The following is a 16,337-nucleotide window of genomic DNA, read 5'->3' on the forward strand; positions in this document are numbered from 1 at the left end:
ATAGAAATATTTTAAAATCAGCTTGCATGTATTTTTATTTAGGAGATTATATATCTATGAGCTGAGTTCTGGAGAAAAAAAGGAAGAAGATACATTTTTTATTTTAATAGGTATTTTTAATTTAGTAAAAACAATAAATTAACAAATTTAATGTGTTAATCTTTATGTCTTTTTATGAACATATATAAATGTCTTTAAAATATCTTCTTATAATTTTATATATTTTTAATTTACTTCTTATATATTTTTTTTTTATCTTTAAGCTCTTTCTATTATTTTATGTATTAAACTTTATTTCCCTTTATTTTTATTCAATGTAATGCCGTGTTATGTTATTAATCACAGTTTTAACAATAGTTATTATATTTTAAATTTAACCAAAACTTTTAGGGAGCTATTTTGTGATAAAAGAAAAGAAGTTTAAAAGAATTAGTTTAAAAAGTGTAAACCACGGAATATACTGTAATTTTTTAATTAAATTAAAATTTTTAATTTAATAAAAATCTTCGAAAGTATGTTCTATTAATTAATATCCAAAATTTTCAATCAATATCAACATTTACAAATATTATTGAAACAATATTATATTAATTATGAGAATAAAATATTTTTATTGATCAAACTAATTTTTAAAATAGTTATATTTTTTTACTTATATTGAAAATAATCGGTTCTTTATAGCCAGAAAAATATTTATATGTATGTGCGAGAAGTCTCGAATTGTAAGGAAAGGAAAGGAAATCTTGGGGAGGAAGTTCCGAGCGCAAAAATGGGGTGGGTTTGGAGCGAAGACAATAGCGACAATCTCCAACTCGGTGATTCGGAACGATGCTCCACAACGAAGGTCGTGAAATCGCAGTGTAGAACAGAGGAGGTTCAATCTGGAAAGTTCGTTAGAAAATGCGAGAAAACGGAAGAGCTTCTCAGGAATTGCGTCGGAAGGTTATTCTTCTCGTTTAACTTGTTTTCTGGACAATACTGTCAAATGATTCATTGATTAGGTATTAATTAGGAAGTAGGAAGCAGTTTGCTTTGAATTCTATAGGTTGTGTCTGCCGATTCTTTTTTGCGTAATTATTAACTAAATTGATGATTATTTTAATCAAAATCTTGATTGGATATTGGAACAGAGTAGGAAACGGCTGCATTGACGTCTTTGTTACGCTTAAGAATTAGGGCAGAGACTGGAGGTATAGATTTTCAAAGGAAAAGTATAGTAAAAAACTGTTATTTCGTTTGATGAAAACTGTAAATCTGGAAAAACGTTATTATAGAGCTAGCTATGTATGGTTATGGCATATCCTTTTCTAAAAGAGTGAGATAAGAGATAACTCACGAGGTGTGAGGTGCAGGTACCTGAGGCTTAAAATTGCTTTGTAGATAATCTATAAAACATGAGCTCTTTTGAAGCTATCTCAGTGATATGTATCTAAGGCCTTGTATGTGAATCCTGTTCTTCTATTGATGCGGAACAGAAGTGCAAATGTATAATTAATATTATCATAAAAATCAAATCGATACAAATAATAATGTTGGCTCTCCCTTGTCCTCCATCATTTATTCAATTCTTTTTTTCCTTGTGCTTATTTCTTTCCATCTATCTGTATCCATGAAAAACCAGATGAAAAATAGCTTTGTTTAATATGACTGTGGTAAATTGGTTGAAAGTGGGTAAGACATAATATGCATGGATTGGATTAGGCTTAAAATCTAGTTTGTTTAAGATAATATTTGTGTGATTAGTTTTTATCATGGTAGACAAACTAGGTAATTAAATGGCTTTGTAATATTGTAGAAGTATGGATAATTGCTTGTTAGGTTGTTAGGAGTCAAATTATTTTCTTATTCTGACACTCACATATAGAGGACATATAACTATATTAGAAGTAGTAGATGCAATTGATTTTTTATTGTCTGTTGGTTCAAGTGAAAATCAAATTGCTATATTGTTCAGTTTGGCAGCATGGAGGAAAAGGGAATGCTTCTAAACACACACACACACACCAAACGCACACAGTATTCTTGCATTTGGGTTTTTCATCAGTTTATTGGTCCATACTCCATAGTTGATATTTGATGGCCAAGCTGCTTGAGTTTAAAAACCTCTGCCTACTTATTTGGTTTAGGTTTGGTTAGATGCTCTGCCTGCTTATTTGGTTTAGGTTTGGTTAGATGCTCATGCTCTAAGGGTTTGATTCCTGAGATGCATGGAAATGATGACGCACCAATATTTCAGATGTTCCATTCAAATTTATGACATGGACACAGCTATATTGGCGTGTGTGTGCACACGCACACATGCTTCAGCTTTCAGGCATTAGGTTCTGCACAGCCTTTTTGAGGTGCTCCATTGAAGCATTTTGATATGGACACAGCTTTTTTACAGACTCTGTGCTTTATAGGTTGATTTTAGTGTTTTGGCATTAGTTTATTGGGAATAATGGCTGCACTACCCAGTTACCCTCTCTCTGTAGCAGTTGCATTTCTCTCATGCCCTTTTAAATGAAAATAAAATTTTAATCAGTTTACCTTTCCCCCTTTTCAGGCCTGTTGAGGTGTTGCAATCAAACAAAGAGTATACTGAAGAGGATATCACACATGAGGTACTTAGAGGAGGATCTATTCCATTTAGCTCATCCAACAGCTCATCAGACCATGGTGTGTTTGACTTCCCTGGGCTCCGAAGTGATATTGAAACCTTGGAACGGAATCTGTTTGGTGGTATCTATCGTTTCTTTGAAGCAGCTGACGAAATGAAGAATGGATTTTTTGATGTGTTTGCAAACCCTCCAGGCATTAATGCAGAGTCATCTTCACCCTCTATGAGGCGAGGGATACCTATTGAAGAAAATCGTCCGCCAGAAGCTCATCCTAGATCCAAGGAGAAGGAATCAGCAGATACTGATTTCAGTGCAATGGCTAAAGATGTTTAAATATGCCTTAGATATACAATAATCTTTTCTTAATTTGTATTAGAATATGGACATCCGGAGTACAAACAAGTCCTCTAATAATGTGTTTCTCTACATCTTTGGCAGCTGTATAACACTTTTTAAAGATGTGGCTGTGTGGCCAAGTTTTTATCTTTTACCTACCACTCAGTTATAGGCATTATGAATGATTAAGCGATTCACTATTAAGCGATCCTTATTCTACCTGATGATTGGATTAGTTACTTTCGCTGCACAATAACATTCTTGTCCCAAATATTTGGGGGGTAATTTGGTTAATTGAGCCTGTAAAGTGAAATCTAAGTTTAGATGTAGGCCAACGAATATCTTAAGTCACCGCTGATGCAGAAAATGATAAAGCAAGCTTATTTTATAAGAAATATTTATTTAGAAAAAGATAAAATTAAATGATGTTTTCTAAATTATTATATAATAATTTTGAAAAAATAAAGTAAAAATTTGGTGTTAGTTAACTTCAAGGTTGTGCTTGATTTGACGTTCACGAAAATAAATCGCGTGCAGATAGTGCATTTTGTCTCGTGTTTTATTCCAGAAAGTTGAAAATTAGGTTTTAATTCTATTAATGAGAAAGTAACATTTAATTTTTTTTTGAAATAGTAAAATTTTGTTTGTATAAGCATGGACAAAAGTATCCTTTTAACTTATTATATTGTCAATTCAAGAGAATTCATTTTTTTGGTATATATTTAAAATAAGTATTTTTAGGATAATAATTACTAAATAAAAATATTTTTTTATCATGACTTTTAATATGCTTTTAACATTATTTTAAAATCAATTTATTATTTTTAAATAGTGTCCTTATAACATTAATTGGTTAATAATATTTTATAAATTGAATTTAACACTTTTAATAGCAATTAATAACGTGATTAAATAAGACTTGTAATGTATTAATGTTTTATATTACATGCTTTTTAAAATTATTTTATATAATAGAAAATTTTATAATACTTTTAATAAAAATAAAATAATTAAATATACTTTTTAATTCGTGTCATTGTCTCAAATGAATATCTTTTAGAGAGAAAAAAATATTATTATTTAAATAATATTTATTATATTAAAATTACTCTTTAAATTAAATATTTTCAAACATGAGTTAATTTATTGAAATATATTTTGAACTAAAATTAATTTTACAAAAACATGTAAAATTAATTCAAACAAACACTATTTTGGATTAGGGAAACACGGTTAAATGTTTGCAATTTCCTGCAGCACAATCTCGTCAACTCGTAGTGGCTTTGCGTTTCATGCTTTCATCACATCATTGACGCCATTTTGCTGCCTTGAAGACTGCAAGTCCTCCATCTCCATCTCCATGGAGCATCACATAATTGTGAATCAATTGCTTTGTTCCCCCAAGAACGCACGTTAAGAACGTTGCGTTGCTAATGGAAGTTAGTGCGGCACCACTTATCTGCATTCCTCGTAAAGAAAAATCCCTCCTCCTTTCCCTCTTTTTCTGTTCATGAAAATTTTGATTCTAAGGGTTTCATTATGATTCGTTGATAATATAAAAACATTTCCATTTGGTAATGCGTTGTTAAATTATCAAAAAGTTATCAAGTACTCTCATCACTGTACTGTTCATTATCTTTTAACCAAAATGTTTTTGACTCCGATTCTCTGTTTTTTCTGCACTTGAAAGCCATTTTTTATACTTTTGTTTAAGTAAAATTTTTTCGCTTAAATAAAAATATGAAAATATACTAATTCCAGGCTGCAGCGCAGGAATCTAGATCCAAAAGTTATTCAGTAGCACAGTAAATTATTTGAACTCGCTTTATTAAATGCTTAATTAAATTTAACTGTTTGATTAAATAAATAAACTTAAATTCAAAACTAAACTCAATTATTTAAATAAGTTATAAATTTAACATCAATATCTCACTAATAGCTTAGATATATAAACATAATTTATTATTATCGTTTGAGTGTCGTATTTATTTTATTTTTTAAAAGATATTTTAAATGAGAAACTATAATTTTTTTAAAATTATACTATTTTCATATTATTTTTTAAAATTTTAAACTTAAGTCATTTTTATTAAATAAAAAGATATTTTATTATTATATCACTTTATTTTTAAGCATAAAAATTTATGAAAATATTCAAAACTTATAAAAAATATAAAAAAAACTAATAAGTTAAGTTGAAACTTTAAAATTATTAATCTAACACTTTAAATTTAACTTGTTTAAAATAGAAACAAAAAAAAAAAAAAACTTGTTTAAATAAATGAGTTAATTTTTTTTTACAAACCAAATTTATACTCATTTACACCCCTTTACCTTCTTAATATTGAACAGGTCATTAATGCATAGCAAAAAATAGGTCTAGATGAATCAACAACCTTTATGTTGATAATATATTTGATTTGATCAACTTGAATATCGAGGACCGAGTAAACTTCTACCTTTCTTTATTAATAACTATTAATTAATACACATTGTAAATATAAAAATATATAATATTTTAAATTAATTTAATTAAAAAATATTGTTTTATTAGTAATAAAAACGTTAAAAATAGGTATTTAATTTTTTTATAAATAATTAAAATTAATTTATTTAACATAATTTATTTAACAGTAACTTATAAATATCTCATCAGTTTTAGTGTTGTTACAAGAAAATTGAGGATTAATCAATAAAAAAAAAAGAAGTAAAAATATTTTTCAACTGATTAACTAATTGAAGAAAAATATTATTTTATCTTTCTATAGATGTTTTTTTAGATAAAAAAGAAAAATTACTAAAATATGATGTTTTGAAAAGAATGTAAAAATATAAAAACAAATTCTAAAATTGTCAATGACATATTTTCATACTTTAAAATTGTTTACTAATTTTAAAAAAAAATTATTATTGACAATTTTTAATGCTTTATAACTTTTTTTCGTTTCATTTTTTAATTTCTGTCCTGAAAATATTTGAATCTCATATTTTTGTAATTTTTCAAAAATATCATATTTTTATATATATTATTTTAAAATACCATACATAAAAAAATATTTCTGATTAGAAGTTTAAACAAACGTGTGGCACAAAAAAATAAAAACTTTGCATGAAAAGGAGAGTACATAAAGATGTTATCCTATTTTTAAAATTGAGATATATAAGTGTGATTATAATTTGAATTTTTTCCCCATGAAATGTGTCATTACTTTGAAAGAAAATTATTTATTAATTATTTGTAAGATTTTCCTTAGTACTAAAACATGAAAAAAATTGTTACTTTTTTTATTGCAAATAATATTTATTATTTTTGTATTTAATGTAATAAATAAAATTTTAATCAAAATATTTAAATTTTTGGTACTTAAAATTAATTACAAAGTCTGATTTTAAGGAAATATTTTTTTACTCCCTCTTAGAATAGGGTGGGAAATAACTAAGTACAGAAGAAAAGTTTTTTTTTTTTTTTAAAATATTAGGTTGATTATCATTATAAACATATTTGTGAAATTAGTGTTTTGAGATTGTGTTGGATTTGAACTTAGTAAGGTTCACCAAAAGTTTGAGTCCATTTTTATTATACTAATAACGACTATTAAGTCGTGGAGTTGTTTTTTACTAAAAAGTATTACATGTGTGCACTTTTTTAATGTTATCCACAAAACTTTAAAAACAATGATGAATTGACTGAGAATAAAATACACCGCATATGTATAATTTTTAAATAACTTCATTTATGAAAAAAGCAAAATTATACCGGCGACTGCCGGCGCTTAGCGTATTCCGGTGAAGCATCCTTCACAGGTCACACAAGAGTAACCCTTTCATGCAAACTACGATATCCCTCGATTCAAGAATAACGTTAAATTCTTCTATTTTATATGATTAAATAATTTTTTAGATAATAATATACACACTTTTTTTATAAAATATAATTATTTAATTATTTATTGGACCGGAGTTAATACTTACTTTAAGAAAATTCGTTGAATAAAACAAAGAAATCTTGAACGTCCACCTTCAGTGGCGATGGATTTGGCTGCACGCACGCGTTTTCTGAAAAATTGGAAACATTCTCCAATCTCCATTAACTGTTAACTGTCTTTCACACGCTCGTCGTCCTTCCCTCCTATTTCCTTCTTCGTTTTTTCTTGCTACAATCAACAAGAGAATATAATACACACTACATTTCCCATCTATATAACATCATCATTTTCTCTTCTCTTTTGTCCTTCTTCACGTTTAATTATTCTCACTCGGACTCTGTCTCAATGGGTCATTTTCTCCTTAGTTTACACCGTCCATTCATTTGAAAGTTTCCACTTTTATGCCTTCAAAATCTTCCCTTTACACGGTTTTCTTCGTCCCCATATTTATTTCCATAATGGGTTTCAATATGATTCATTAATGCTAATCAATTTCCTCCTTCTTCACATATTCAGAGACTCTTCTTTCCATCTACTTGCTCTCCTCTTTCAGTTGCCAAAAGACTAAAATTCTTGTTCATCGTCCATTACGGTATTCCATGTCCTATTGACATATTAGGGTACATAAACTTCGTTTCTACATTCATTCTCACTATAATAGTGGGGTTGATGCAGAAAATCGAATGTAATTGATTTCAGCCTTTCAGTGCTTCATTTGCTTCTTATTTCTTACATATATGCTTAGTCATCATACAAAGGCAGTGACTGGTGTAAGATGGGAAACAATTGTGTTAGTTCGAAAATCGATGTTCTTCCAAGTTCATTCTGGTGGTTTCAGCAAATGGGGGGAATAGAAATTTCGGAGGCTACTTCGTCTGTGAGTACAAATCCAAACACAAAAGCATTGGAGACTGTTCAAGAAAAACCTCCAGAAGTTGTGAAAATTGACAAGAAGGAAACGAAGCCAGTTCTATCCAATCAAGAGAACAATAATAACAAGACTTCAGATGAACAAATAAGGCGCATGGAACCTGCAATGAGACAAAGTGAAGCAGTTAGAGCAATAGAGCCTGCAAAGCCAAAAATGCCTTATTATGTTAAGAGGGTAGCAATAGCAGCTGCCGGGCTTCAAGCAGAGTCAATTTTGCTGAGAAAAAGTGGTCATTTGAAGGAGTACTATAATTTGGGACCAGAGCTTGGGAAAGGACAATATGGAACAACTTTTCTTTGCACAGAGAAAGCTACTGGAAAAAAATATGCTTGCAAGTCCATCCCAAAGGTGAAATTGGTGGGAAATGATGACGTGGAGGATGTGAGGAGGGAGATTCAGATAATGCATCACTTGGCTGGGTGTTCCAATGTGATTTCAATTAAAGGGGCTTATGAGGACGGTGTTGCTGTTCATGTTGTCATGGAAATGTGTGCAGGTGGGGAGCTGTTTGATAGGATTGTGGAAAGAGGGCATTACACAGAAAGAAAGGCAGCTAAACTTGCAAGGACCATAGTTAGTGTCATAGAGGCTTGCCACTCCCGTGGAGTAATGCATCGTGATCTTAAGCCTGAGAATTTTCTTTTCGTTGATGGCCATGAAGACTCCACCCTTAAGGCAATAGATTTTGGAATGTCAGTTTTCTTCAAACCAGGTTAGGAAAAAAAAGTTTTCTTTTCGCCTTGTGCAATCAACTTCTATCTCTAATTGTTTTCTTTCCAGTCTTTTATTTTGATATTCATGATTTAAATTATAGAATTTGTTAAGCTTCTTCGACAAAGTAATTGGCCTTTCTTACTCTAATTACACTTGCTTCTGATGCATTGATTGTATGAAATTTCCTGTAATAGGCAAAACGGTAGTGTGTTTATATCGCTCAATGGGGATTATTCATGTTTCTGTCAGGGGTGGTTATTCAGCTACAGTTTACTGCCTTTATTTGTGTGTCAATTTTTTTATCTTAGTGATGTGAGACGTTTGTTGCTGTAGCTATTAAGATATGATTAATTTTCTATAGTGTTGAAATCAAATGATCAAAGAGAACATGTAAAGATGCAAGGCTTTAATTTCCTGAAGAATTAAATTCTTGCCAGTGATTCATAAATATAATTAGTTTGACTATAGTAAAATTTTCTGAATTGTTCTACTTACATGATTGGTACGAGGGTTAGTCACTAAAAATATTCATTTGCAGGAGACATTTTCAGGGACGTGGTTGGAAGTCCTTACTATATCGCACCTGAAGTTCTATGTAGGCGCTATGGCCCAGAAGCTGATGTGTGGAGTGCAGGTGTGATCATATACATTCTCTTATGTGGAACCCCTCCATTTTGGGGTGGTAAGAGTTCTTAACATATCTAGTCCTTGAATGGTCCAACCATTTTTTTTTAATTTGTATTTCCTAATAGATTTCTCTTGGTTCAAAAAATTGAGATTTTTTATCTTCCTTGGTAACAGAATCGGAGCAAGATATATTTGAGGAGGTTTTGCATGGTGATCTTGATTTCTCTTCAGATCCTTGGCCAAATATCTCTGAAAGTGCCAAAGACTTGGTTAGGAAAATGCTTGTTAGAGATCCTAGAAAACGGATAACAGCACATGAAGTTCTTCGTAAGTTTCTACACTCATATTCCATAGAGATGCCAATGAAACACATTTTAATAACAATTGTCATGTCATTGAACATGTCATATTTTCTTTAGCATAGCCTTATTTATTCTTTTAGTTGATGTTAGTTTCCTTTGACACCTTCAACACTTACAATGAAAATCCTTTAAGAAATCACATTTTTAGTGCTAATTTTTAGAAGATTTTGGACAAAATATCAGGCATTTTACTCAGACTTTCTAACTTGAGTAGTAATTGTCCGTCACAATATCACAGAAGTTTTGTTTCCGTCTTGTAAATGATCATGTTCCGGTTCTTTGCAGGTCACCCTTGGATTCAGGTTGATGGAGTTGCCCCAGACAAGCCTCTTGATTCAGCAGTTTTGGGTCGCTTGAAGCAGTTTTCTGCAATGAACAAGCTCAAGAAAATGGCTCTAAGAGTAGGTTATTTTTCTATTACAAAACTGTGTCTCATACAGTATGTGTTTTCGTCTCTTTTGGGAATGGTAACCACTAGAGTGTTATATATTCACTTTGTTTACAAAGTTTAATATGTAAACATCTTAATTTCAACTTGGAACTGAAATCACACTTGTAATATTTTTCATATTGTTCTCTGCAGGTTATTGCAGAGAATCTCTCTGAAGAAGAAATTTCTGGATTGAAAGAAACGTTTAAGATGATAGACACAGACAACAGTGGTCAAATCACTTTTGAAAAACTCAAGGTTGGACTGAAAACATTTGGTGCTAATCTCAGTGAATCTGAAATGGTCGACCTAATGCAAGCTGTAAGTACTAGCTAGTTCAGAATTATCTTCAAATTCCTTAACATCACAAACTAAACCTACATTGTCTCTCTCTTTTCTGGTTTGACCTGTTTCACGTCCATTCCTTGACTCATGTTGCTAGGGAAAGCTCTTTGAGTATCATTCAGTGAAACAATCTTATGCAAAATAGAGAAAAGTAAAATAGTTAATAATAACCAAAATAATTAAGGTAGTGTTGGACATTTTTGGTAGCACACTGTTATAATCCATTGTCGTAATTTTGTTTGTAATTGCAGGCAGATGTTGATAACAGTGGCGCAATTGACTATGGAGAATTCATAGCTGCGACATTGCATATAAACAAAATTGACAGGGATGATCATTTAGTTGCAGCTTTCTCGTATTTTGATAAAAAAGGAAGTGGCTACATCACTCAAGATGAGCTTCAACAAGCTTGTGAAGAATTTGGCATGGAGAATGTCTGCTTGGAGGAAATGATCAGAGAAGCTGATCAGAATAATGTAAGTACATTTTATTGTAACGTAATTTAATGCTTGGTACCTGATTTATGAAACTGTAACACTTAGAATTAGAAGTAACCAACCAAAAGAAAAAAAAATAAAACGAACAGCATAGGTTGGCATTGTTGTATGTGTTGGTGACTTGTGTTCTTCCCTGATCAAATTGAAACTTAATTATGTTTTTCTAACAAAGAAATGAAAAGTGACGTGACATTCCAAGCAATGCTTTCTTTGCTGTTTTGATTTTAATTTTCATATAACGTGCTGGGTCATAAATGGTCCTCATAATTTTCAGTTATGTTAAACTAAATTTATGCTGTACAAATATTCCAAATTCCATTATTCTTTTTTATGATGTTGTTATGTTCATGTTTTAACCTTTCAGGATGGCCGAATCGACTACAATGAATTCGTGGCTATGATGCAGAGAGGCAATGCAGATTTAGATAAGAGCGGTCTAAAGGGTAACTCTAGTTTTAGCATTGGATTTCGGGAGGCAGTATCAGTATGTTAAGAAAAAAAGTTAGATATTTTCCATGCTTTTGTTAACTAAGCATTCCCCACGGTGTAACGAATTTAATTTCTCTTGAAAAGCTTTGTAGGGGCTATTATTTTGTAAAAAGGTTGATAGGTTTCCTTCGTGGGTTTTGCCATGTTATGTACATTATAGAGCAAAACATTATCTTGGGAATTTTCTTGAGTTACTTGGTGACATCTAAATTTCGGCCACACCAGCATTTATTCAAGAGTATTGGATTTATGGAGTAGGACAATTTATATCAACAAGTTTAACATGAACCAATGAAAAAGTGACTTGATTGTGGAGTTGGTAAAGGGGGCTTTTCCACTGGTGCTTGTCATGCTTAACACTTGGTCTTGGGGTTCAACGGATTATAATGACTTGCCTAATGTCAGAAATATCACTATCTGGACTTTATTTCTGTCTCGCCTCTGAATGTTATAAATTATAATGTAAAGCAACTTATCCATAACATGGGGAAAAATCATTTCAATTCTGAATTCTCTGCAATTTAGCATTTTAAGAATAAAACCAAAGGTCAACATTTGGTTATTAAGATTAAGAAGTCCAAGTAAAAGGTTTAAAAATGGAAACTTTGCAAGTCCGCTTATTCAAACACAACCTTAAATGATCAATGTGAGTGTATATAGTTGATGCTACATGTCAAATTTTATATTTACACTAAATCCAATTCATCTATTCTACTTTACTCTAAAGGTCAAGGTTTTATCATTAAACTAGTCTCACTTGTTTCACCTCTTCTCTCTCTTGAATTCAATATCAAAAGCTTGTATTTCTCTATATTTTTCATGCCTTCGTTGAGCATACTGATTTACAAGACAGATTCTCACCATAAACAATCTTAGCCTCTTACTAGCAATTCACAAACAAACTGAAAAATATTACACGAAAAAGCACAAAATTATGGAATAGGAAACTGAACGGAATAAGAAATGGAAGGCAAAATTCACCGATGATTGTATGTTGTCCTTCGAGAAAACCAAAGTGAAGAATTTGGGAAAAATGCTGTAAACTCCAAAAGAGAGAAAAAAAAATGCATGAAAATAATAGTGAATAATAACACACTCTTTGATGCATTCTTAATTATTAACTAAAATTTATATTAAAAAAATACAAAAAATGTAAATTAACGTTTCTCTCATATTTTAATAATTGTCAATAAATTTTAATTAAATATTAACATTGTATTAAAAAGAGTGTGTTGTTGATTTTTTAAAAAATAAAAAATCAATAATTATAAATAATGAAATTAATAAATAGTAAAAACACCTATCTTTTGAAGTAACTTTTAATTTTAACTACATTTATATATAAATGTTTCAATTTTTAAGAATGAGAAATTTTCTTATCATATGTCCCAGTATGTTTGTGCATATATATATATATACTTGTAGCTAGGTCGATCATGAAGAAGAAAAATATATGATCAAACTGGAACAGAAATCGTTCTTTCATAATGTTGATTCATATTATTAGTGAGAACAATGGAAGATACACGAACTACGGCTATTGCCTTCAACTTGGGCCCTCAATTGGTAGGTGTGCATAAAGTTATATTTTCCAAATTATCATTGCCACTTGCCTTCTTGCTTTCTTTTTAGCCTTCTGATTTTGGAAAATCATTTGGACAACATCAAAATGGCAGTGATTTCCATTATATTTATATAATCAAAGAAATACAGTGGACATACACCGTTTAACAAAGGTTGAGTGATGGTGCATATCTCCTTTCACATTCAGAGATTGGCTTTAGTGTAATTGTCAATGGGTCATTAGCTGTCTAATTAATGATGAAATTCTTATGGCGATCATTAATCCAATTACGATTAATATTTTTATGTAAAAACTAGGCCTTAATTTTGTCTTGAAATATTTAATGGATTTGGTGACTGTTGTCTATCACTTGGTCAAATCCCAACTTCATATTCAAATCACATTTAACAAAAGTGATGTCATCACACTTGTTACTTTCATGGTTAGCTATCAAAGTTAAGTTCACCTAATGAGCTCCTACGCTTTATTTTTCTCCTCCAAATCTACTCTTTTCTTTTTATTTTTTTGTATATTTTTTTCTTCGCATTTCACGTTTTATTAGAATTAAATAAAAAAGTTAAATTAAGTAAGGTTTATTTTGAATAAGCTTACTCTATTTTCTAAATGCCAAATTAAAATTTTGAATATGATTTATTTACTTTTTTTTAAGTTTCACTCTAAAATTTTATATAAAAGCCTATTTGTAATTAAAAAAAAACTATATGTGTAAGACTTTTTATTTAAATATCCCAATGGACTTAAATTTTTATGTAAATTAACAAATATAAATATTTTAAACACACCGATAAGCATACAAATTTAGAATTATTTATGCAAACACACACAGCGCAATCTCAAATAAAGACCCAACACTGAGTTTATCACAGGCAGCATATAATATATTTCTTCCGTTTTTTCTTAGTTATCGTTTAAAAATGTACAGATTAACAAGTAATTAATCTAATTATATTACAATTATTTGTAATTTGCAATTTTTTATTTAATACCTTAATATTTTATATATTATTGCTTCTCCCTTTATTAATAAGGATATGACTGAGTTTAGGCTTGACATGTTTGGTACATGAGCCTCGCCTCTTGAACTTGATGTCTCTCAAAATATATTTTTATAGTTGAATCCCAATCAAATTCATCTTTTATTTTTTTTAATCTTATTTTCCATATTTTAAAACCCCCCTTTTTGTAATGTATATATTCATGGGCTTATGTTAAAAATGATTAAATATATTTCATTTAATGTTTCTAATATTATCTAAGAGAACGCACATTGAAAAACACTTTAACTTGACATTTGAAGTATACTCTGCAGGCTAAATGATGTTTTCTTTGCTATGATAGCTATCTTGAAGAAAAGAAAAGTTACCTATAAATGGGGTCATCTAAATACACTAACATCTAAGCATCATCCTCCTATCACGTTTTCTCTTCAATTTCACGTCAGTTCACTTATATATATGGACTGTGGTTAAATATTTATATTATTTAATAATATTTATATAATATTAAATTAATTAATTTACGTTAAAACGAGTCAAGATGAATTTTGTTACAGAACAATTCAAATGAATTAAACTAAAAAAATGTGATATTAACTTAAATTTAAAATGAAAATCGTGTATTTATTGAATTAGAAAAATCCGTTATTACAATATTTATGAAATAATAGATGATTCCAGAGCATCACGTAACCAAAGGATGTGATGACCCATGCAAACATAGTTCTGTGTTCGCGCGTGGAACTTACGCCCTGCCCACCCAAATACCACACAATGTACTAAACAGAATACAAATACAACCATTCAAGTCCTTTTTTCATGTTGTCAAGAAAAGAAAAAGTCCCTTTTTCACTGCTTTTACTCACTTTGAGATATCAATTTTATATAACCTTTTTTATAAAATTAAAAAAATAAATATACAAAATAATAAGGTAGATAAAAAATTATCCTGTTTCATTTAAATTAAAAATTTATCTTAATTGTTTGTGATTATAATATTTATATACGCTAGTTACAAACATATAAATTCAAAAATATATTCTTATATAAATAAATATCAAGTAAAATGGCATAATTATTTGCATGTACATAGACATAAACTAAAACTGTATGTTTATTTATAGGAGACACAAACTTAAATATAATACCCTTTTATGTAAGATATTAAATGGAATGATATGATTATTCATTAAATAGATATTACTTGAAATTAACATTGACTTTTTATGGGATACATTAATTAAATTATTGTGATTTATTAGGAATAGATATAAAGTGAGTATTTAAGGTGAGGGGAATAAGGCAAACAGTATTTCTTGTAATTGTGGATTCTTACACAAAGTAAAATTATAATGCAATAACTACATATTTCTCCTATAGTATTATTATGTTTTCAATGAAAATGAATAATAATTCAAAGCCCCTTATTGCATTAACTGATCATGTGGAAAATATTATGATGAGGATATGAAAGAAAGGCAATGCCTCTCTCATCTCATGTGAACAACACCTTACATGATGGTTCATGATGGTGATGGTGTTTTTGGTGCAACACTATAGGGGATATATTTACAAAAATATTTTGAGGCTGAAACAAGGTATTTGGTAATGTGAGGAAGGGAATAATTATAAGTGTTTACTTCAGTGATCCACAATGCATAGATACCTAACAGTGGTAGTAAGAGTTATCAAAGTGATCCTAGAAGTGGTGATGCATTGCTATGGTTGGTCAAGTCTTTGCTGGAGACAACTTGGTAAAACTACCTATCTCCATTGTTTTTTAAGGCTACGTCCAATACTACTGTTGGACCTGGGCCTTGTGTAGCTATAGGCATGTAATTTTAAACAAAGGCTTTCCAAGTAGAGAAATTAACCAATAAATAAATTGGAAGCTTAATTACTTATATAAATGTTTGAACTTTTTTATTGCGATTCTCAAAAAACAAATACTTTTATGCAATATTAATTACTTATAATCAATGGTAAATTCTTTAAATAATAGTATAAAAATAATAATAAATTTCTTACCATAAAAAAATCACGTATTTTTCTTGTAATATTTCTTCTAAAACATTATTAATTAATAAATTAAATATTAATTATTTAAATTTAACTATTGTACTGGTTAAAAAAATAAAAAAATCAAAATAATGAATTTTTCGTAATTTATAATAATTTTAACACAATATTTAATAAAAAATACAGATTAATACAGGAAGTCAGGAAACCCACAGAACGCTAATGAATTAAATGAGAGGAATTTTTTTAAAAAAATTATTTTAAATTAAAAAATTTATATTATTTATAGTCATAAATAAAATAATAAATTAATTTATAATTTAAAAAATGAGTAAATTAAAATAAAATGAGAAGAATATAATGAAAGAGAAGCGTGGGATGATGGAAGGCGGCACGTTCTGACAGCTCACGCGCGGTTGGTGGGAGGTGGGGTACTTGTCAAGGTTGGCCTAACGTGCGACCAATCATGTTGCTTGCTCCT

The 16,337-nt window shown here is 29.6% G+C and overlaps 2 protein-coding genes across 3 annotated transcripts; both read left to right on the forward strand.

The window, feature by feature from the left end:
- Positions 1-711: 711 nt before the first annotated feature.
- On the forward strand, positions 712-3,142 carry LOC113863248. The gene is made up of 2 exons (XM_027496761.1): positions 712-942; positions 2,546-3,142. Exons 1-2 carry the CDS (start codon positions 770-772, stop codon positions 2,931-2,933), a joined length of 561 nt encoding a protein of 186 aa, XP_027352562.1. The 5' UTR covers positions 712-769; the 3' UTR covers positions 2,934-3,142.
- Positions 3,143-7,644: 4,502 nt separating this feature from the next.
- On the forward strand, positions 7,645-11,295 carry LOC113860668 (calcium-dependent protein kinase 1-like). 2 transcript variants are annotated; one of them, XM_027493136.1, is made up of 8 exons: positions 7,645-7,829; positions 7,932-8,505; positions 9,046-9,189; positions 9,309-9,461; positions 9,782-9,897; positions 10,080-10,247; positions 10,523-10,747; positions 11,133-11,295. In XM_027493136.1, the coding sequence occupies exons 1-8, from the start codon at positions 7,704-7,706 to the stop codon at positions 11,259-11,261; spliced, it is 1,635 nt and encodes a 544-aa protein (XP_027348937.1). In that variant the 5' UTR covers positions 7,645-7,703; the 3' UTR covers positions 11,262-11,295. The 2 variants fall into 2 exon arrangements, with proteins under 2 accessions (XP_027348937.1, XP_027348936.1); XM_027493135.1 differs by having other exon boundaries at positions 7,645-8,505.
- The last annotated feature ends 5,042 nt before the right edge of the window (positions 11,296-16,337 follow it).

Source organism: Abrus precatorius, unplaced genomic scaffold (genome assembly GCF_003935025.1).
Source record: "Abrus precatorius isolate BTA unplaced genomic scaffold, Abrus_2018 Scaffold3, whole genome shotgun sequence".
Taxonomy (NCBI): domain Eukaryota; kingdom Viridiplantae; phylum Streptophyta; class Magnoliopsida; order Fabales; family Fabaceae; genus Abrus; species Abrus precatorius.

Bases quoted from the DNA above. Each gene is read 5' to 3' on its own strand.
- LOC113860668 (XM_027493135.1), top strand. From the start codon at position 7,704: ATGGGGGGAATAGAAATTTCGGAGGCTACTTCGTCTGTGAGTACAAAT. The intron at 8,506-9,045 runs GTTAGGAAAAAA...ATTCATTTGCAG, and splicing joins GTCAGTTTTCTTCAAACCAG to GAGACATTTTCAGGGACGTG. The intron at 9,898-10,079 runs GTAGGTTATTTT...TGTTCTCTGCAG, and splicing joins TCAAGAAAATGGCTCTAAGA to GTTATTGCAGAGAATCTCTC.
- LOC113863248 (XM_027496761.1), top strand. From the start codon at position 770: ATGGGGTGGGTTTGGAGCGAAGACAATAGCGACAATCTCCAACTCGGT. The intron at 943-2,545 runs GTTATTCTTCTC...CCCCCTTTTCAG, and splicing joins CTCAGGAATTGCGTCGGAAG to GCCTGTTGAGGTGTTGCAAT.